The 19,871-nt window shown below is 45.0% G+C and overlaps 4 protein-coding genes across 5 annotated transcripts; 2 read left to right on the top strand and 2 right to left on the bottom strand.

Annotated features, from left to right (window-relative positions):
* Positions 1 to 1,082: 1,082 nt before the first annotated feature.
* On the bottom strand, positions 1,083 to 3,744 carry LOC4335789 (beta-fructofuranosidase, insoluble isoenzyme 3-like). 2 transcript variants are annotated; one of them, NM_001419327.1, is made up of 7 exons: positions 3,482 to 3,721; positions 3,372 to 3,380; positions 2,366 to 3,249; positions 2,125 to 2,283; positions 1,778 to 2,022; positions 1,577 to 1,670; positions 1,139 to 1,450 (listed from the first exon to the last, which is right to left on the bottom strand). In NM_001419327.1, the coding sequence occupies exons 1-7, from the start codon at positions 3,660 to 3,662 to the stop codon at positions 1,262 to 1,264; spliced, it is 1,761 nt and encodes a 586-aa protein (NP_001406256.1). In that variant the 5' UTR covers positions 3,663 to 3,721; the 3' UTR covers positions 1,139 to 1,261. The 2 variants fall into 2 exon arrangements, with proteins under 2 accessions (XP_066165252.1, NP_001406256.1); XM_066309155.1 differs by lacking the exon at positions 3,372 to 3,380 and having other exon boundaries at positions 1,083 to 1,450; positions 3,482 to 3,744.
* A 351-nt stretch (positions 3,745 to 4,095) lies between these two features.
* LOC4335788 (uncharacterized) lies at positions 4,096 to 4,861 on the top strand. The gene has a single exon (NM_001419328.1). The coding sequence runs from the start codon at positions 4,115 to 4,117 to the stop codon at positions 4,730 to 4,732; it is 618 nt and encodes a 205-aa protein (NP_001406257.1). The 5' UTR covers positions 4,096 to 4,114; the 3' UTR covers positions 4,733 to 4,861.
* Positions 4,862 to 5,039: 178 nt separating this feature from the next.
* LOC4335787 (ABC transporter B family member 29, chloroplastic) lies at positions 5,040 to 10,492 on the top strand. Its single transcript, XM_015781397.3, has 10 exons — positions 5,040 to 6,401; positions 6,781 to 6,867; positions 6,969 to 7,076; positions 7,155 to 7,421; positions 8,210 to 8,293; positions 8,451 to 8,667; positions 8,830 to 8,927; positions 9,328 to 9,515; positions 9,646 to 9,775; positions 9,870 to 10,492. The coding sequence occupies exons 1-10, from the start codon at positions 5,631 to 5,633 to the stop codon at positions 10,029 to 10,031; spliced, it is 2,112 nt and encodes a 703-aa protein (XP_015636883.2). The 5' UTR covers positions 5,040 to 5,630; the 3' UTR covers positions 10,032 to 10,492.
* LOC4335786 (protein transport protein SEC23 D) lies at positions 10,327 to 17,930 on the bottom strand. The gene is made up of 14 exons (XM_015781396.3): positions 17,455 to 17,930; positions 17,306 to 17,365; positions 16,679 to 16,732; positions 16,393 to 16,565; positions 16,065 to 16,251; positions 15,787 to 15,932; positions 15,560 to 15,714; positions 15,061 to 15,142; positions 14,842 to 14,957; positions 13,939 to 14,034; positions 13,358 to 13,481; positions 11,962 to 12,230; positions 11,292 to 11,503; positions 10,327 to 10,860 (listed from the first exon to the last, which is right to left on the bottom strand). Exons 1-14 carry the CDS (start codon positions 17,786 to 17,788, stop codon positions 10,649 to 10,651), a joined length of 2,220 nt encoding a protein of 739 aa, XP_015636882.1. The 5' UTR covers positions 17,789 to 17,930; the 3' UTR covers positions 10,327 to 10,648.
* Between the last annotated feature and the right edge of the window lie 1,941 nt (positions 17,931 to 19,871).

Below are 19,871 nucleotides of genomic sequence, written 5' to 3'. Positions count from 1 at the left end.
AACCACCCTCCAAAACCGCCAAGGGAGTCAAATTGCACCGGTTTCGATAGTTCGGGGGTCAAGATATCCGGTTTTGTGGTTTAGGGTCATGGATTAGATTCGGGTCACTTTTAAGGGAGCCAAAGTGGACTTATTCCCTTTGCAGGCTGAGTGGACATCAGGACATGAGATCGTCTCGCAAACTTGCCATATGTATGTATAGCATCAACTGTGCCGTCGAGAGATAGGAAATTCAGGGGTGGTGGTGTTACGAGCACAGATGAAAGTTCTTGGAAAGCCTTACCTTGTACGGTTGTACCTACGAGGACCGTGATGCCTCCATCGCCGTGTACAAAGAGTACTGCTACACGTACTAAAATTTTCTTATAAAACTTTTACTAACAAATTTCTCAACCGTTTGATTTAACTAGATAGAAGTTACAAGAAATCTAGATTTACTCACAGCTTGACATATCAGAGTTTGTAAATATTTTGTAAGAAAAATTTAGTACGTATAGATTTTTCCGTGTACAAATACGGACGTTTTTTGGCCACTTAGCTTGGGCCGATGGCGACTACATCTCCGGAGAAGAACACTGAGTTGGGCTGAATCTAATCCAGAAATCTAGCCCAAAAGTATACATATAGGACAAGGCCCAAGAAAAGGCTTTTTCGGCGATAGGGATGATTGGAGCAAAATGGGACTCGAGGAACTACAAACTTGTCATCAGTAAGTCACAACTGTTTAGCCGTTTAGGCCACGAGAAAAATCAGATGAAAAAAAAAAACAGCCACGGAACCTTTTATTCACTCATGACCAGCAATACTTTCTTCACGCATTGAGTGCAACAATTATGATACAAAACAGACCATTTCTTTCCCTAACAATGCATCAAAACACTACACTGCAGCCTCCAAATTTATCCCAAAATCTCAGCTAAAGAAGCTAGTATCTACTACCTCCGTCCCAAAATAAGTGCAGCCATAGATATGCGTACTCAGCGTTTTGACCATCCGTCTGTTTGAAAAATTTATAAAAAATATTTAAAAATTAGTCACACATAAAGTACTATTCATGTTTTATCATCTAATAACAATAAAAATACTAATCATAATCTTTTTTCAAATAAGACGAACGGTCAAATGTTGGACATGAACAGTGTTAAAACTGGACTTATTTTGGGACGGAGAGAGTAGCTAGCTAAACGCCCGGCTAGGCGGCTACTCTACCAGTACTGCTACAACCACCATGTCTAGGCTGATGTGCTGCTTGCTACTGCTGCTACTCCTCCGCGTTCATCTTCGGGGTCTTCATCTCCCAGGCGTCCAGGTTGGTGACCTTGACGTCCGACTCGCCGTTGTTGAAGACGAAGAGGTGCGCGTCGTCGCCGACGGCTTTCCTCGGGTACACCCTCGTCAGGATGCACGTCTTGCCGCGCGCCCCGAAGCTCTCCACCACGGAGTGATCGATCTGATGCACAAATATATATATAGTTCATCAAAAGCAGAGTCGATCGATCAGTGTTTATGCCAAGAGATTAAATCCACTGTTGCTGAACACAAAGATCGAGGTCGATCGACGATCGTGCATGCGCACCAATGTCCGGAGGGCGATTTGTTTGTTCTTGGCGATGTCGACGTCGACGAAGCCGGCGAAGGTCGGCCTGTAGATCTTCGACTCGTACGATGACCTGTTTATTTACGTGATCAATCCATTGGGCGAACGATCCATCAGTTATGTTCAGTGACGTCAGCAAATTAAGGATTGAGATCTGAACACGGGAAGCACGGAACGCACCTGGTAGGGTCGTTGCACATGAGGACGACGTGCGAGGAGTCGTTGGCCTTGAACACCCTGAAGAAGACGGCCGTCCTCTCCTTGAGGTCGCCGGAGGCCAGCGCCCACAGCCCGAACGGCCCCACGCCGCCGTCGACGTCCGAGCCGAGCTTCTTGCACAGCGCCTCCGCGTCCGTCCGCCACGCCGGGTCGAACTCCTCCGCCTTGCTCAGGTCCTTGATCGCGAACGCCATATCCACATCCGACTGCACTTGCAGAGATGATCGATGCGCGCACGCAACATCCATGTCAGTGTACCGGGTAGATTGCAGGTGTGGCTAGTGTATGTTGCTATGTGCACCACTGACCTGCACGGACTTGAAGCCGGTGACCTCGAAGTAGTTGCCCTTCTTGATGACCTTGTCAGTGACATTGACGTGCTTGGCTCGCAGCGCCTTGAGCTCCTCCACCGGCCACTGCACCAGCTGCTTCCCGTCCGCCGACAGCCAGAGCTTCCTCGGTATCGCCTGAGAGAGAGCCAGCAAAAGCATCGTCAGTCATGAAAACGGAGGCAACGTACGTGTGCAGGCAGGCCCACGCGATGCTGACCTGGATGCCGGCCCAGCCCTTTCGGCGGTCGTCGGGTACGGTGTCGGACTCGTTGGCCCAGCCCCAGACGATGCGGCGGCGCTTGGCCGGGTCGTAGAACGACTTGGATGCGTAGAAGTCGCCGTAGTCGTAGCGGAGGCCGTAGTCGTTGTCGGGGAAGGCGGCGTCGGGGACGTACCGGTCGGTGGCGTGGTCGTACCAGCCGACGGTGTAGTACTCGTACCGCGTCAGGTCGAGGCTCACCTTGAGCACGTACTTGACCTCCTCCGCCACGGCGGCGTCGTGCAGCTCGGCGGTGTCGACGCCGCGGCGGTAGTGGCGGCTCCCGCCCGCCACAGCGACGGGGAAGAAGTCCGGGCACTCCCACATCCCGGTGTGCGCCGAGTGCAGCGGGTGGTGCGCCTTGACCCACTTCTTGAAGTCCCGGCTCCGGTACAGCACGGCGAGCCCCTTCATGTTCACCTTGCTGCCGACGAGGAGCCGCCAGTGGCCGTCGGGCCCGTACCAGGCGGTGGTCGGGTCGCGGAACGCGCTGGCGTTGATGCCGCCGTCCGGGTTGATGATGGGGTTGTAGTCGGGCTTGTACCACTCGCGGAGGTACGGGTCGGAGAGGTTCACCGGGTAGGCGACGTTCTGGACCTGCCGCTCGTCGGGGTCGATGCCGGTGTACATGATCACCGGCACGCCGCTGGGGAGCACGGTGGCGGAGCCCGACCAGCAGCCCTTCTCGTCGAACGTCTTGGACGGGTAGATCCCCGGCTCCAGCGCCGTCCAGTCGATCAGGTCCGTCGAAACCGAGTGCGCCCACTCGATGTTCCCCCACACGGCGCCCTTGGGGTTGTACTGGTAGAACAGATGGTACAAGCCCTTATAGTACATCGGACCTGCACCGTGACACGTATACCATGTCATCCAATGCACATTAGTGTACGTAGGAGTACTTCGTGCCATACGCGAACAAATTTTCAGCTAGTTTTTACGGCCGTGTGATTAGCCGTTTACGTACCGTTCGGATCTGGTCATCGTGTACGGAGGAGGAAACAGATAGGAGAGAATAACACGAAGTTAGTATTATATCGATCAAAGAGGACAACGCAAATCGATCATCGTACGTACCGTTGATCCAGTGCTTGGGTGGTTGGAAGTGGTACCCGGTCCGGAGCTTCCCGTCGACGTGCTTCGCCTCCAGCGACTGGAGCTCCGGGTAGACGACGTGCGACGCGCGCACCACCACCACTGCCGCCATCTGCAGCAGAGCCACAAACACCAGCGCGGCCCTCGCCCTCGCCGTCGCCATTTCCACTAACACACTACTTACCTCGCTTAGTGAGACCCAGTTAGGACTCGGATGATCAATGATATAGTGAGGTGAATGGTACTATTTTATAGGGGCTTCTAGCTTGCCTAGCTTCTTCTCATCTCGGCGCGGCGGCTGCGTCCGCGCGCGACGTTCTTTCCGTTTTCCGTTTGCCACGAATTCAGGACAGTTTTGGCGTGCCACGTAGTCTTATCTCTAGTGCAAGAGCGGCACGCGCGCGCGCGAGAGAGATCGGTCGATCAGATCGCGCACGCTTCGTTCTCCCCTATCCGCCCCCGCTGACTCGCTCTCGATCGATCGGCGCCGCGCGATCTCGCCGTCTCGTCTCTCGCCATCGCAGATATATATAGCTCGCGCCCACCCGCGTGCGGGCGCTCTGCTAGCCGCCACGTGAACCGCCGCGCGCGCGACGCCCGTCCGTCCGTTTGTCCATGGCGCCACCACCACCGCCACCACCGCTGCACTGCTACAAAGCCCCCGAGGAGCAGCGGCTCGGGCCGCGCCCCGCCACACAATCAAGGCCCCCGCCGCACCTCCTCCCGTACTCCGGCGGCCTCGACCTCCTCACGGAGGCACTTGGGGCCGAGAGCTTCGATCCGGACGACGACGACGACGCCACCGCCGCCTCCCCCGCCATGGAGGACGTCGGCGCCGCCGTCGCCGCGGTCGACTTTCTGGCCCCGCCGTGCAAGAGGCCGCACCACGTCCTCCTCAGCAGCAGCAGCGAAGGCGTAGGCCACGACGACGACGACAACCAGCACGCCGTGATGGTGCTGAGGAGGACGAGGAGCGGGAGGGCGTTCCCGCCGCCGATATCGGTGATCGGCAAGGGCGGGCGGCCGTGGCTGAGCCTCCGGGCGCACCGGGAGGCCGGCCGGCTCGTGCTGCGGGAGATGCGGCTGCCGTCGCAGGAGTTGCTGCAGCCGTGCAAGGAGGACGGCAGGTTCAAGCTGCTCATCCACCCGGAGGCCGGCCGCCGTAGTGGCGGCGCCGGCGCGGGGCCACGCGTAGGATCAGGAAGGGAAGGACACGGCGCCCTCGAGTCTTGATCAGTAGATCAGACAGAATTTTCCTTTTCTTTGGTCTTTAGAGCACCGTAAATTCTTCCTCTCCTTCCTGCGATAATGTGCATGATCTTGCCGTTAATCAATACATGCATTGGCTTGCAGCTTAATCTCCGATCTGTTCAAATGCGTCTCGTGCCTGCATGCTTGTTCCGATCTAGTATTCCATTGCATGAGAATTCCAGACACGGCTGCGCGGAGAACTGTTCAGTTTTGGTTTCTGCAAGATAACGCGCGGAATCACAAGGAAGAAACAGAACAAAGCGAATTTTTTTTAACGAAGTTTTATTAATAGAGCAGAAAAAAATTACAATCCTAGAGGATCGTAACTAGAAAAAAAATTACAAGATTACAATACCAGAGGATTTAAAAGATTACAATACCGGAGGATCGTAACCTGAAAAAAAAATATAAGATTACAAAGCGAAAATTTTGGTTGAACACGGAATCAACTAACTTGATCCCCTCACGGGTGATCTCTCTAACAAACAGTATAAATCACACGCACGTGAGCTTAAGTTGGGCTTTTGAGGTTTGACAAAATAAAACTCACATGGTGACATGGACATGAAGAAAGGAACTGGTCACATATGTTCTAATATCTGGATCCATTTCAGTTGACAATTCTTCACAATTTACAAATATCTAGACCTCACACTCTTTTAACACACAGTGGGAAACAGAAAATGTGCATTAGCTCACATGTGCCAAAGCTTATTGTTTAAAACTTTATAGTATAGTTTTGTTTCGAAAATGAAAATTATATATAGCATCCAAACAGCCCCTTAATCTGTACCATTAGACATTCACTTCTTTTTTCTCACCGTTTCAACATTAATTAGGAGTATTTCGAAAACTGAAATCATTTGAGCCGAAGGCTAACATGGAGGTAGTTAGCAGTAACCTTGAAGATAACTTCTGGGACCCACCTGGCATTGACTGTGACAGCACCGAGCCGTTTTACTCGGTAGCCTCTTGTTCCCGCACAACTCGCATCGCATGCCACGCCTCTCTGCTCCCGCACGGCGCCGCGCTGCGAGCTCTCGCCACGGCCATGGCGACACCGACACCGATGCCTCACACTCCCATCTCCTCGCAAACCCTAACGTTAGCCCCACACGTCTCGCGGCGGAGATGCGGAGGCAGTGTCCGCGCCCGGACCCTAGCTCTGCCCGCAACGCCGGCGTCGGCGTGCTCCTTCCGCCTCCGCGCCACGGCGGCGCGCGACTCCCCGCTGCCATCGCTGTTCGACGAGGCGTTCCCCTTCGTCGCCGTGGAGTGGAAGACCATAGTGAAGGGGTGGGCGTGCGCGGCCGCGGCCGTGTACTGCCTCTCGCGCGCGGTGCCCGCCGCGGGGCGGCTGCCGCGAGCGCTCGCGGCCTGCGGGGGCGGGGCCGCGGAGGCGTTCAAGGGCGGGTTCGCGCTCGCGGGACTCGCCGCTGCGCGCTCGGCCGCGGCGTACGTGCAGCAGGCGTTGCTCTGGGAGGCGGCGCTCCGGGCGGCGGGGCGGCTGCGGGAGCGCGCGTTCGAGGGGGTGCTTGCGCGTGACCTCGCGTTCTTCGAGGGCAGTGGAGGACTGTCCGCGGGAGACATCGCGCACCGGATCACCGACGAGGCGGACGACGTCGCGGACGCCGTGTACTCTGTCCTCAATGTGAGGTTCCTTGAGACTAACATTTTCCTTTGCTGCGAGTGACTCGTCTGAGTTGAGCGATAACCGTTTGTGGAAATGCCTGCATGAGGTTCTAGTATGTTGACATGTTTCTAGATCTAGATGAGCATCAATCTGATCAAATGTGGATTAGCTGTCTGTGGGAATGCCTTCTCATTAGTCAGCATAATTGTTGATTTTGTCACTGTTCCTTTCTACCTCCTTAAAATGCCTATACCCATGGAGTAATGGATCTTGTTTACTAGCTTCAGGGTTTAGGTGTAATTCAAGGCATCCTGCAGAATTGCTGATGAAGTGATTACATTGACAATTGGTAGGCCTCCAAAAATGGATTCTAATTACTCTTTTCCTTTTGACACAGACTATTGTGCCAACAAGCTTGCAGTTGATAGCTATGGGACATCAAATGGTGACAATCAATCCCCTGCTCTCAGTGGTTGCCGCAACGGTAACATCTGAACAGATCTCACACCTTATACAGTTATAGTGCCATCCTTTTGTAGTTGCTTCAATGTATACTGTTTAATTCTCTCTACATTACATATGCAGGTAATTCCATGTATGTGGCTTGTCATTGCAAGTCTTGGCAGAAGACTCCGCCAAATATCCAAAGAGGCTCACATTAGTCTTGCCATGCTTACAGTCTATCTCAATGATGTATGGTATTTCATTTTCTATTATTCAGTGATGTCTGTAGTCCTACAGAGTTTGTTTTTTAAATGAATTTCCTTTTAGGTACTTCCATCGATGCTCACTGTGAAGGCAAACAATGGTGAGGGCAAGGAGATATCGAGATTTCAAAATTTAGTTATTGTTGATCTAAAGAATAATCTAAGTAAGAAGAAGATGAAGGCTTTCATACCTCAGGTTGTTCGAACAACTTACATCGGAGGCCTGTTAGTGCTCTGTGCTGGGTCAATAGCAGTTTCAGGCACCTTCTTTGATGGTGAGGGCTTTCTTTCTTTCCTGACAGCACTTACTCTAGCTATTGAGCCTATTCAGGTAATCCTACCGGACATTTAGTTTAAATAAATTATTATTACCATATATGTCATGGGCATTGAGGCAAGAGGCCAAGGCCCAAGGGCAAGGTTGAGGGAACGGTATCCTCTCCTTGTAGACGGTACGGTACGGAAGGGCTAGATTGTGTCCTTCCCTCCATCAACGATGGATTGTATCGTCATTTGGATCAAGCAATGAATCAGCATTAGTCTCCCGTCTCCCCCAACCTAAGTCTACATCTCATCGCTAGCAATCGTCGCCGCCCGGCTATCCTCCTGGCGGTGTTTACCCCATAAAAACCCTAGACCTTAACATATATGTCATCTTCTGGCCAATTTTTTAATCTTTTGCGATAAGTAGCACTTCCCTATATCCAAAATTAGAAAATAAATGTAAGAGTGGATGAATAAATATGAAGTATGTTTATTGGATACATTGACAATATCCATGGAATTTGTGTACAACTATTTACATATTTCCTCTGTATTCCATGTCAGTACAAGTTCAACATTTTCCCTGGACCTAATTTCTCACATCCAGAGGAATAATCGAAGTGTCATTGCAATTAAATATGTAAAAACAGATTTTTAAGTTATTTCTTTCCCTGCGAATTTGAAGCATATTTCAATGTATTAATTTAGAAAGAATAAATACTAAACTTACATTTTTGTTAAGTAATGCTGTATGTTCTTTTAATCATGTGCCAATTCTGTTGGGTTTCGTGCACCATTTTTTTATATGGTAAACCATCTTGATTTAGTTCCTATTAGAATTTATTCTGTGCATAGGATTTTGGGAAGGCATACAATGAATATAAGCAAGGAGAACCAGCATTGGATCGCATATTTGATCTAACAAGGTTCATCCCTGAGGTACTTATTCTTTTGGGTAGGTCAATCACAAAATTTCTAGTTATCTGAGAAAAATATTGCATTTTTCAAACACTGCTATCAAGGAAATGATTAAGGCACTGCTATTGGTTCTGTATGCCCTAATTCAAAGTCACTAATTGCTTCTTGTGTGCTGTAGGTGAGGGATAAAGCAACCGCTGTTCATTTAAAATATGTCAAGGGGGACATTAACTTCCATGATGTTACGTTTCAATATATTGATGGCATGCCGCCAATACTAGATGGCGTGAATCTTCATATCAGATCAGGAGAAACTATTGCTTTTGTTGGACCTTCAGGTGGAGGGAAAACTACTCTTGCCAAATTACTCCTTCGACTTTATCAACCACAAAGCGGTATCACACTGAACACCGGAATAGAATTTTCTAAATTGTCCTGCTACATGTTGCTGCCTTTTACCACAAATTCAAGTGTTCAACAGACAGCACTCCTGTTCTCTTGGCTATTTAAATTGTGTCATTATCTTCTAAGCTGCTGTTGGTTTGCTTGCATCTTAGGATATATACTTCTGGACAACTGTGATATCCGGGACATTCAATTACAATGCTTGAGAACACATATTGCATTTGTTTCACAGGATGCATTAAGTACTTATGTGCTATTTTCCCTCTTTGTTGTTGTATCCTCAAATGATGTTATTCTCCAAACAGGAACCATATTTTTTACATTTTAATTTGTCTTACATTTGCTAAACAGTAGCATCCTGGTCAGCTACAACTGAGGGTGAAAACGTAATATGTTCTATTTCCTTTGGTTGGTTTCTCTTGATGCAGTGCCTAATCATAAGTTTGAATTTCAACCATGGAGCTCTTGAACTTTTCTCCTCTTTTGTTACTTCCGTTTACATATCTCATCCATGGTGTTTAAAAGAACATCTTTGTTACCATTCACATATGCAACTATTGCACATATTTCAGATATATTTATGTTATGCATGCTGGAGCAACAACAGTTTGCAATATTAATGTATTACTGACTTCATTGTGTTTTTATAGATGCTGCTCTCTGGAACAATTGCTGAAAATATTGCTTATGGAGACCCCATGGGAGCTATTGATATGAGCAAGGTTGAAAGCGCTGCTAAGATTGCCAATGCTGAGGAGTTCATTAAGATGTTGCCAGGAGGATATAATTCATATGTAGGGCAAAAAGGTTCTAGCCTTAGTGGTGGGCAGAAACAAAGGTATATTGTATCACAAATTGTAACAAATGAAACATTTTACTCAGTAATCACACAATAGCTGGTATTTTTTTAACTGAAAATATTCTTCTTAACCTTTCACGGTAGCCGTGTCTTCTTCCTTTTTTCCCAGATTATCTATTGCAAGGGCGATCTATCAGAACTCCTCCGTACTGATATTGGATGAAGCAACATCAGCTTTGGATAGCAGGTCTGAGATACTAGTGAAAGAAGCATTGACGAATCTAATGGCAAACCACACTGTAAGAGTCGGTGTATCTCTTTCTCCACTTCTACGCATTCCCCTTCCAATTTTTTTCGGCAGGTGTCCTTACCGCCTCTGGGTGACTTGTTCAGGTTCTTGTCATTGCTCATCGGCTGGAAATGATCCTAATGGCTGATAGAATTGTCTTGTTGGAAGGTGGTAAATTGCGGGAGATCACAAAGTCATCTTTCTTGTCTCGAGATAGCCAGTTCAGCTCACCCCAAGGCAGCAGTCCGAAACTGGGTGAGGTTTAATGCAAAGGGCTTCTTTTACAAGATTTCTGCATTGTGCTTTCACTGTGAAGAAACGGAGTGACCTACTGACCCACATGATCTGGAGCACGGATCATTATCAATCCATCAGTTGACAATCACCAAACGCAGATGAACGCTTGGTGTCACACCAATTCATGGTGCTTGAGGTTGCAGCACACCTCGTTCGAGCAAAAAAGAAAAAAGGAAGAAGAAAGCTTCATTACTTTGCCAAAGACATCCACTGTTAACGTCTAGTTTTGCATGCACCATAACCGTACTATGTAAGAGGAACACATCAGTACACGGCCAAAATCGCCGCCTAAACAAACATGTATCAAATATGCATATGCTCTCTAGTATACAGTCCAACCCACCATGCAAAGCCGGTCAGCCGGTGTGGATGTTCATATTGTAAAACATTGCAGAGTCTGAACTTACAAATGCATTTAAAAATCGGTTCCCCTAGCAGTCCCGCGAGAACTGGTAGATCACCTCCATGGATACAGAGCAGATGAGGAACAACATGGCTTCAAGGCAAAGGGAGCAGCGGATCCATGATAGCAAGAAAAATCAATCCTTGAATACTGGGCAGCTCAAGCAACGGCTGAAACGGGCGCCTATCTGCTGTACTCAGCTATCCTGCTTCGGATGCCCTCAAGGAACGATCTAAAACCTGTGGCGCTAGCTACCAAAGAACCATCGACACTTTGATCCTCAATCAGGTATCTCTCGAATGCTGTAGTATCATCGTGTGCACCATGGATAAAGACAAGCTTGGGGGTTATATTCCTTTCTTGCTTCAATCTATCAATCTTGGATCTCAACAGACCTATAAATACCATCTCAGTTTTAGTGCATGCATGATATAGATAAATATCACTGATCATTAATAGTAACCTATCCATTCTTTTGTTTAAAAATTAAAAAAAAAACTAAAGAGAGTAAATACCATCCTTTAATGGATGTTCTGTGTTTCCAACACTAAATGAGAGTAATCATCCATCATCCTATACTTCATCAAATCTGATGTCACTGTGTCTATTCATTGGCCACTGTGATAATCCTTTGGGGGACTTGGACCAAACGTGAGTGGTTTAGGAAACAAACATATTTTAGTAAGGTGATAAGACAATTTAATTAATTGACAGTAATATTATGAGGCCAAGTCTAAAACATCAGTGCGGAGTGAAAAAAATTCAGCGAGTGAAAACAAGACTGCAACTGCCTTAAAAATAACTTATGTGGGATTGGAAGACTCACAGTCACGTGGAGGAGGGAAGGGGATTGTGCTACTGACTGTAGGTGAGTAATACACCAGAAGATCAGTGTAGGCATCAAGAAGGAATATCGGGCTCTCACTGTTGAATACACTTCGACTTAGTGACTGATGCACTTCTGCTTCTACATCAGGAGAAGAGTATGAAATCAATGTAGGACATATAGCTTGGCGAAGCGATGATGCCTCCAGTGCACTGTAAATAAAGAGATAATAAAGTAAGTCTATTTAGAGTACTACAAAATTTTTAGATAATAGGCCAAAGCTATGGCAATGACTCAGATAGGAAACAATGGTAACAAATCAAACATTTGAATTTTAAATGTTTCAATGAAATAATTGTGATCAGCAGTATATGGTAGAATGGAATTATCTATATACAATTTTATCGTCACCCAAGACTTGGTTCGAATGTCATGTACTATGCTGTCATATGCGGAAACATAAATACTTTGCCTACATGATAAGCACCCATGTTTACTATGAAATATGCCGTGACATAGATCCAAGCTATCTATATTCAAATATAACTCAGTATTACGGGAGTGGACAGGAATTTGAGAGAAGAAAAATCACAGCACAAGAAGATCATGAAATCCTATTGATTTTTTCTACATCATTCCAGTAATTCCATGGTGGAAAAATATATATTACCTGAAGAGGCATTGCAAATATGTCCGATAATCTGGATGAATACCTTGACCGTGAAGCTGAAGCAGTGGACTTAATAGAAAAGCAAATACAAGTCTTGACAGAGGTTGCAGTTGTGAGCAGTGTATGAAATCAACATCAATATCAGACATTCCAGTTCCACCAGATCTAACGACCTTGTATGCCTTGTTGTACTGGGCAATGAAATTCACCAACCAATCACGGAGCCATATCCTTGCCTCTAGCACATCACTTAACGAAGCCAAAATAACCTGGAAATTCAATCCTCAAATAATCTTTCCTTGGTAGCACCAACTTGCATTGTAGAATGTTATGTATCGATACAAAATAGGTTTGATGAACAACCTTTCCTCCTGTTTGTTTAGTCATCAAGCTTAAGCTTAAGGAGCTGAGCTAAGTTAGTTAGCTGGGAGGTCTGAGTGTACAAACATTACCCAAGTGGCCAAGTCCATGTCCTATTTATTCAAATCAGATTTAGGTGTCGCTCTTCTTAATGTCTAGTTCCCCCTAATTTGTCAGAAAGGGAAGATCTAGGTTAAGGATGCTAATGAAATCAGATAGTATGTCGCCTTTATAACTGCATTCGGTAAACAAGCTGATTTCAAGCATTAGTGTTAAGCTAGACTGCAATTCATTATGCTGTGAGTCAAATTTAGCTCACTTTTTGCACACAGACATGACACAACCTCACAGTGCACTTTGGAAACTAGTAATTCAAAACTTACTGGGATTGGATGAAGCTACGCCAAAACAGAAAGTACCAGACTGCCAGAGCATCAGCCATGTGCCAAGCTACAGACTGAGACAAGACACCCCAGGCTGAACATTTTAAAAAAAAATGGAACAAGACAAACCAGCCCTGACTGGTGTAGCCTAATCATACCTAAGCTTAGAAGCTTTAAATGAACATATAAATTTGCAGACATTTGGCTACATTACTGTAAAATCAATGTTCAATATAAATGCAGAGACATTGATCTTCAGACTTTTCTTGTAGCAATTGCAATTAAGCTAATCATAAGTTGTTATATAACCTGTAGCAAGTAGCAACAGATGGTTGATACAATCAAAATGATGGTAATATCATCATTTGATCATAGCACCCAGATGATACCACAACATTGTTCTAGAGTCTAGACAATGCATGCAGTTATACTACATAAAGATGTGGTAAAAACTTGCTTGCATTGATACAGATGACGCTGCTAGCTACTGGGTTGAATATTTGCAACAGGGTAACTGGCATGTTCTGAACTAAAGTGCTTATGCAAGCAGAGTATCCTTGCTCCACTAAGAGCATGTGTACTTGCACGTTACAACAAACATCTTATGCATTGAACTTGCATTAAAAATAATATGTGAAAAGAAAAGGTTGTACCTGGTGTACTAGTATAGTCAATACAACATCTGGATCAACAAAATCATACAGGTCCCAGATATTAGCAGTTATGTTGTACTGGATAGTCCGCACTCTTAGCCGCCTTTGCAAGGTGAACTTTGATCTGAACAATGTATTTAAGTTAAAAATATGTTATCATCCAGGTACAATGTGTACAGTATACTTGGGAGTTTATCTATAAAATTGTAGCTCGCACATCACATCTGCACACTAACAAGTAAAAGAAAACTTGCCAAGCAAGAAAAACAAACTTATACTAAAGAAAGATCACTGAAAAATTTACTGCAAACGCAGTATGGACATTTGCAAATGGCAAGAATAGTAACATTTTACAAATGGTCTATTGTATCTATGGTCACCAGATATTTCGTGAGATTTCAGTGGTTGTAACGTAATTGGTTAGTGGGGAAAAACCGGGCCAGATCGGCTAATACCGTAATTTGGTTGGAGCAGGCTGTTCCCAGCTTGCCAATGGTTGTAAAACTCTTAATTCTTCTCCTTAATACAATGATACACAAGCCTTTTGCGTACTCCCGAAAAAAAAAGCTGTAGGCAGTTACCTGCTGACAGAATTTGAGACATCATCAGAAGTATCACCCTGTTGCACAATCGTTGTGTACTTGAATGCAATTTGAAGTATAGGAGGGCTTGACTTCCTGCAGGTACAAAGATGATACTGTAAGGATGGTGAAGATACATTTAGAATGATAATTTAACTGTTTGGCTGAAGACTTGTACTGATTCGGTGATTCCACATTAAGGAAACAAATGGCCCTAACAATTAAACACGATACCTTAGCCTATAGTAAACTAATGGGTAACCAAATATAAGCTGAATACACAATACAGCAAGAATCAGAATAGATTGGGTTTAGATCCATTGGCGTCTTTATGCCAGAATATTTTGTTTTCAAATGCTAACTAGTAAGCAACTCCTCACTCATGCGTCATATCATATGATATTGACCACAATATTGCCACAACAAATAGAGAATGCTGTTACAAAAATCTATAACAAGTATTTATGGTGTTGACCACAAAATTACTACTCCCTCCGTTTCATATTATAAGACTTTCTAGCATTGCCCACATTCATATGGATGTTAATGAATCTAGATATATGGATATTAATGTGTCTAGATTCATTAACATCCATATGATATGAAACGGAGGAAGTACTACCTCCGTCACATAATATAGTAACCTAATATTAGATAGGACACATCCTAGGACTACGAATCTGGACAAGCTTGTCCAGATTCATGTCCTAGGATGTGTCCCATCCAGTACTAGCTTGTTATATTATGGGACAGAGGGAGTAATAAAAATCAATGCTGCAAATGGAACTTTCCATCTGCCACAGCAAAGGAAAGTGCCCAGTTACTTCCAGACAAAAACCATAACATACTAACACATGCAAAGCACATATTCAGGAAATGGTCGGGAAACAGAATGCCTTTTACCTGGAAAACTGAGAATCCTTTTGAAACTCAAAGTCATAGACGTAGGTAGCAAATGAGTCACAACAATTTATGTGCTGAACATGCATGTATTGAGGATCCGGAAAGAAATGGCCATACTGTTGAAAAAAAAAACAAAAATAAACAATATCAGCCACAAGAACATCTAAAAAAGACCTCAAATAACTGAATAAGGGGTTGCACATCCCTCATAATACTTACAGAATCAGCAATCTTGAACTCTGAAGATGTTCTCAAACGCAGCACACATCCGAAAGCATAAGGACGGCTTAGCATTTTGTATCTGCAAAATGAAGGATAAAACTCAATTGCTGCTTTGTAATATATAATAATCTACGCATATAAACAGTACATTGTACTTAGGCCATTCTGCGCATACATACAAATAGTTATAGTATGTGACATTCAGGGTACTGCAAAACCATCATTTAAATATTCATTAGGCTATTAAGGATTAGACAAGTCAGATATGATCCAGAACTTGAACAGAGAGGAATATTAGGATCAACTGTCAGGATACACTGAACATCAGAATTCTATCAATTTAACTGTTCTGCAAACAGAGAGAGAAGAAGAGTACAAGCATACATAAATCAAAACCTTGGGCTGTGGAAAATTTGAAGGACCTATGATCTTGAAGCAATAAAGTTGAACTGATGATTACATTGAGATACACAACTCAGATGATGAGCAAACTTACATATCTTGCGGAAGTGTTGATTCATCTGTACTTGAATACATGTACAATGAGCCACCGCTCTCAACACTAAGAACTTTCAAGGAAGAAAGATCTGTGTATTCATTTGTAATTGCAAAAAGGTCCACACATACACCTGCTTGAACAGCACTAGCAGCCTGTGATATGCCAATTAGGATATATTCTAGAATATTCTTGTAATTTATTGAGCAAAAATTACAGAGACTTACCAGATTTGTGTAGAAATTTGTCTGCTCGGAAATGAATGTATGGTCGGATCCCAGCATTTTAGCAGCATTATGGTCCACGTCACTTCTTGTTTCTATTTGGCCAGGCCCGTAATTCGGTGGACCAGACAAAAATGTGAATATCCTTGCTGTTTAAAATCAGGACAGAACATTATAGTAGAAGGCAAGGTCAATCGCCACCAAACATAGTACAGCCTTCAAAAAGAAGATAAGCCACAAATGAAACAATAGAATGATAGCGTAATCAAGATATCACATACCAAGTTCAAACAAACTTCCGTACTCTGTACATAGGTAGTTGACAACAGCATCCATTGCTAACCCAAAACCGCGGGCATGATGCAACGCGTGATCCTGGACTTCTGAGGCAGTTGCTGTTATTTCCCAGGAAGATGTTGGTTTAATTGTTTCAAGTGCTTCAGCAATGCGATCTTTGCACCCGTCGACCTGTTAAGACATAACTGACATAAGCATACGACAGATATGAATATTCTAGGAAGGGGCAGAAAGCACAGTAAAAGACAAAATCATAGATTAAAGGAATTGCGAATAAGGGCAAAACTACAATCAACAGCATGGTATACATACAGGAGCCAAAAAGGAACGAAGCGGCATGACATCTTCAAGGTCGACAAGTAAGGTACCATCAGAATCAGGAGGGATGAAAGCATTCTTCACAATCGGTATCGGACCTTGAACATCATATAAACCTATCTTGCTGCTAAATGTCAAAAGCCCAAACAATGATCCTGGAGGGATAGCTGCATGGGATCACAAGGATCAGTGCACACATAGTTGCACAGGAAGCTCATGAACTTTATGATGTCCACAATAGATTAGTACTAGCTCCTAAAAACTTGTGGCTGGATCTCACCTTCAAGAGCTGCTAGGAGAGCACTTTTGACTAGCTCCAAGAACTCCTCCGAAGCTAAAATACAATATGATTAAACAAATAAGATCTACAGAAAATGAGTCGGGAAGTCTAGAAAGATTGCAGCTGAAAGAAATCAATGTTATTTTCATGTAAATCTCAATACTCTTTCAATAGATACAGTGAGTCCAATTTAACTTATCACAGCAATAGGATTAAGATGGAATGATCAAATGAATTTGGATGCCATCCATCAAGGTATAATGCATATGCAAAAACCAACTCGATCAACTAAATGGATCCAGAACTTGACAGAACTGTTCACAGTAATCAACAAAATGTTGCAACGCTAATTTCCTTTTTTTTCTACAATTCAAGCATGCTTGCAAACACACATCCACACGTGTTACAAACAGGAACCATTGCTCATGTTGATCAATTACTAGACTAAATCCATGGCATGAGCATAGCAAGTTATTATGTTCAGTTCAAATTCACGTTCCTATGGCACCCCAAAAAAAAAGGGGCTCACATGCTGACTAGTGAGTAGTGACTATTAAGCAAGCTTCATGCATTTTATAGCCAACCACCTCTAAAACGTTTCGAGACGAAGGAATTTTGAGATCTTACAGGACAAGTCGATTGCCGCCACGTACACTGGCGTCGTCGTCGCCGCCTCTCCCTCTTCCCCTGCCGAGAGGAAAAAAAACATCAGCTCCTCATCATCACACGGCAACCACATTGCATTACATGAGAACATCGACAACTATGATCCATACCAGGGAGGAGGAGGTCCACGAAGGCGGAGCGCATCTCGGGCGGGTCCTGGCCGCCGTCGCGGGCGTACCGCGCGGAGGCGTCGGGGGTGAGGTCGTTGTCGGCGGAGCAGATGGCGCAGGACCACGACCAGCGGTGGAGCGGGCAGAGGGTGCTAAAGTAGGCGTAGCAGGAGTCGCAGCGCGGGAGGAGGTGGCCCTCGGCGCCGGTGGCGGGCGCCGCGCCGCGCTCGTCGGCGGCGGAGAAGGGCGTCACGGCGACGCCCCACGGGATGCCCGAGGACTCCTGGAGTGCCGCGTCGGAGGGGAAGCAGGCGAGGCTCGCGCGCACCGCCATTGCTGCTGCTGCGGCTGCTGCGGCCCCCCGCGCTGCAGCTTTGGGATGTGGATCTGTGGTTGTTGGCCGCGACCGCGAGAGGGATCTGAGGAGAAGAAGAGGAGGGAGGAAGAGGAAGCCGTGCAGCGCAGCGTGGAGTAACAGTTTACGGTGTGTACCGTGAGGCCATTCACAATGCATCTACATGGCATTTGGCCTCAACTGTCCAGCTAAGCAGATTGTATACGTGGAGAAGAAAAGAATGTGGGGCCCATATATTCACCAGCTCCGCGCGTCCTCATTTGGCGCTTTTTTAATCGCATTTGCACATGAGAAAGCAGGACACAGAGAGAGAAGGGGGAGAAGCTGACCCAAAAAAGTAAATTTTTGTGGTGGGGCCCACATGAGAAACAGTTTGGTGGGGTCCACCTAAAGACACGCGCCCACGCCGCATTGTGGAGAGAGGAGCTTCACGCTGTTTCTTCGTACGTGGCTGTTTAGGCTCCTCAGAAAAACACAACGCAGTGCTAATGCCCTGATGGTCCGTGTGACTCGCTCGTGTCGTGTCGGGCTGCTCTGCTGCTGCAGCAAAACGATCAGGAGCATCCAATGTTAATCGTACGGCGGCGATGTGGTACAAGTTGCAAGGATTAGCACACTGTTGTTGCTGATATCATTTTGCTACTGGGAGTATTTCTGTATTTTTGTCTATTTACAAGGTTGTCCAAGCGTGTTGTTTGTTGATGACTTAGGTGCTGTTTGGTTTCCAGGAACTTATTCCAAGTCCATGTCACATCGGATGTTTGGATACTAATTTGGAGTATTAAACATACACTAACTACAAAACACATTCCATATCCTTGGACTAATTCACGAGACGAATCTTTTGAGTCTAATTATGTCATGATTTTGACAATGTGATGCTACAATAAACTTTTTATAATTATAGATTAATTAGGCTTAAAAAATTCGTCTCGCGGATTAGCTCTCATTTATGAAATTAATTTTTTATTAGTCTATGTTTAATACTCCAAATTAGCGTCCAAACATCCGATGTGACATGGGCTAAAAAGTTTTAGCCCCATCTAAACACCCCCTAGTGTCAATTTTTTGTTGGGAACATTGGACACACACAAAAACACATTATAAATTACTTCATCTGTCACAGAAAAAACCAATTTTTGAAAAATCCGGATATGTATTTATCCAAATTCATTCTTACATGTTGTTTTTTAAAAACAGATGAAGTAGTTAAAACTATATAATTGAAGTGTTTGTAAAATCTAGTTTGTGAGATAAGACTCGGGCTTGACAAGCCTAACTCGGCAAAACGAAAACCCGTGTGACTTTTCACTCCTAGCGTCTTGGATGGCTTAGGGGCTGTTTGGTTTCCAGGGACTTATTCCAAGTCTCTGTCACATCGGATATTTGGACACTAATTTGGAGTATTAAACATACACTAATTACAAAACCTATTCCATAAGCTTGGACTAATTCGCGAGACGAATCTTTTGAGTCTAATTATGTCATGATTTTGACAATGTGATGCTACAGTAAACTTTTGATAATTATGGATTAATTAGGCTTAAAAAATCGTCTCGCGGATTAGCTCTCATTTATGAAATTAGTTTTTTTATTAGTCTATGTTTAATACTCTAAATTAGCGTTCAAACATCTGATGTGACTTGGGCTAAAAAGTTTTAGCCCCATCTAAACACCCCCTTAACTGAACCAGGAGTTTGGCTTGATTTGGACACTACAATGTTCAGAAGCATGAAGATGGACCTGCCACTCTACCGGAAGAGCAAGGAAAGAAGAGAGGATAGTAGAACATTGGCCCTGTTTGGAAGATTAGCTCAGAGCTAATTTTAAGAGCTAATGTTTAGTCATGAATTGGTAGGCTAAACATTAGCCTAAGGTAGCATGTTTGGATCCATGGGCTAATTCAAGGCTAAAAGGTAGAGAGAGAGTAGAAAGAGAGGAGAGAGAAGGAGAGAGAGCTGCTTTTTGATGGTCCCTACACAAAATTAGCCCCATTAGCATCTCTTGAAGGGGCTAATGTTTTGAGAGGAGCTAATTCACATTAGCTCAAAATTAGCCCACT

Source organism: Oryza sativa, chromosome 4 (genome assembly GCF_034140825.1).
Source record: "Oryza sativa Japonica Group chromosome 4, ASM3414082v1".
Classification (NCBI taxonomy): Eukaryota; Viridiplantae; Streptophyta; class Magnoliopsida; order Poales; family Poaceae; genus Oryza; species Oryza sativa.
Note: the sequence above shows the minus strand (reverse complement) of the source record. Positions and strands in the feature narration are given on the sequence as shown.

What these genes read in the sequence shown, in the direction of transcription:
- LOC4335789 (NM_001419327.1), bottom strand. Translation starts at nt 3,662, where the DNA reads ATGGCGACGGCGAGGGCGAGGGCCGCGCTGGTGTTTGTGGCTCTGCTG. An exon ending in ATGTGCAACGACCCTACCAG is followed by an intron (nt 1,671 to 1,777) that starts GTGCGTTCCGTG and finishes GTAAATAAACAG; the next exon opens with GTCATCGTACGAGTCGAAGA. An exon ending in AAATCGCCCTCCGGACATTG is followed by an intron (nt 1,451 to 1,576) that starts GTGCGCATGCAC and finishes TTTGTGCATCAG; the next exon opens with ATCGATCACTCCGTGGTGGA.
- LOC4335788 (NM_001419328.1), top strand. Translation starts at nt 4,115, where the DNA reads ATGGCGCCACCACCACCGCCACCACCGCTGCACTGCTACAAAGCCCCC.
- LOC4335787 (XM_015781397.3), top strand. Translation starts at nt 5,631, where the DNA reads ATGGAGGTAGTTAGCAGTAACCTTGAAGATAACTTCTGGGACCCACCT. An exon ending in CCGTGTACTCTGTCCTCAAT is followed by an intron (nt 6,402 to 6,780) that starts GTGAGGTTCCTT and finishes CTTTTGACACAG; the next exon opens with ACTATTGTGCCAACAAGCTT. An exon ending in AGGATGCATTAAGTACTTAT is followed by an intron (nt 8,928 to 9,327) that starts GTGCTATTTTCC and finishes GTGTTTTTATAG; the next exon opens with ATGCTGCTCTCTGGAACAAT.
- LOC4335786 (XM_015781396.3), bottom strand. Translation starts at nt 17,788, where the DNA reads ATGGCGGTGCGCGCGAGCCTCGCCTGCTTCCCCTCCGACGCGGCACTC. An exon ending in TCTCCTAGCAGCTCTTGAAG is followed by an intron (nt 16,566 to 16,678) that starts GTGAGATCCAGC and finishes GATCCCATGCAG; the next exon opens with CTATCCCTCCAGGATCATTG. An exon ending in TCAACACTTCCGCAAGATAT is followed by an intron (nt 15,143 to 15,559) that starts GTAAGTTTGCTC and finishes TTCATTTTGCAG; the next exon opens with ATACAAAATGCTAAGCCGTC.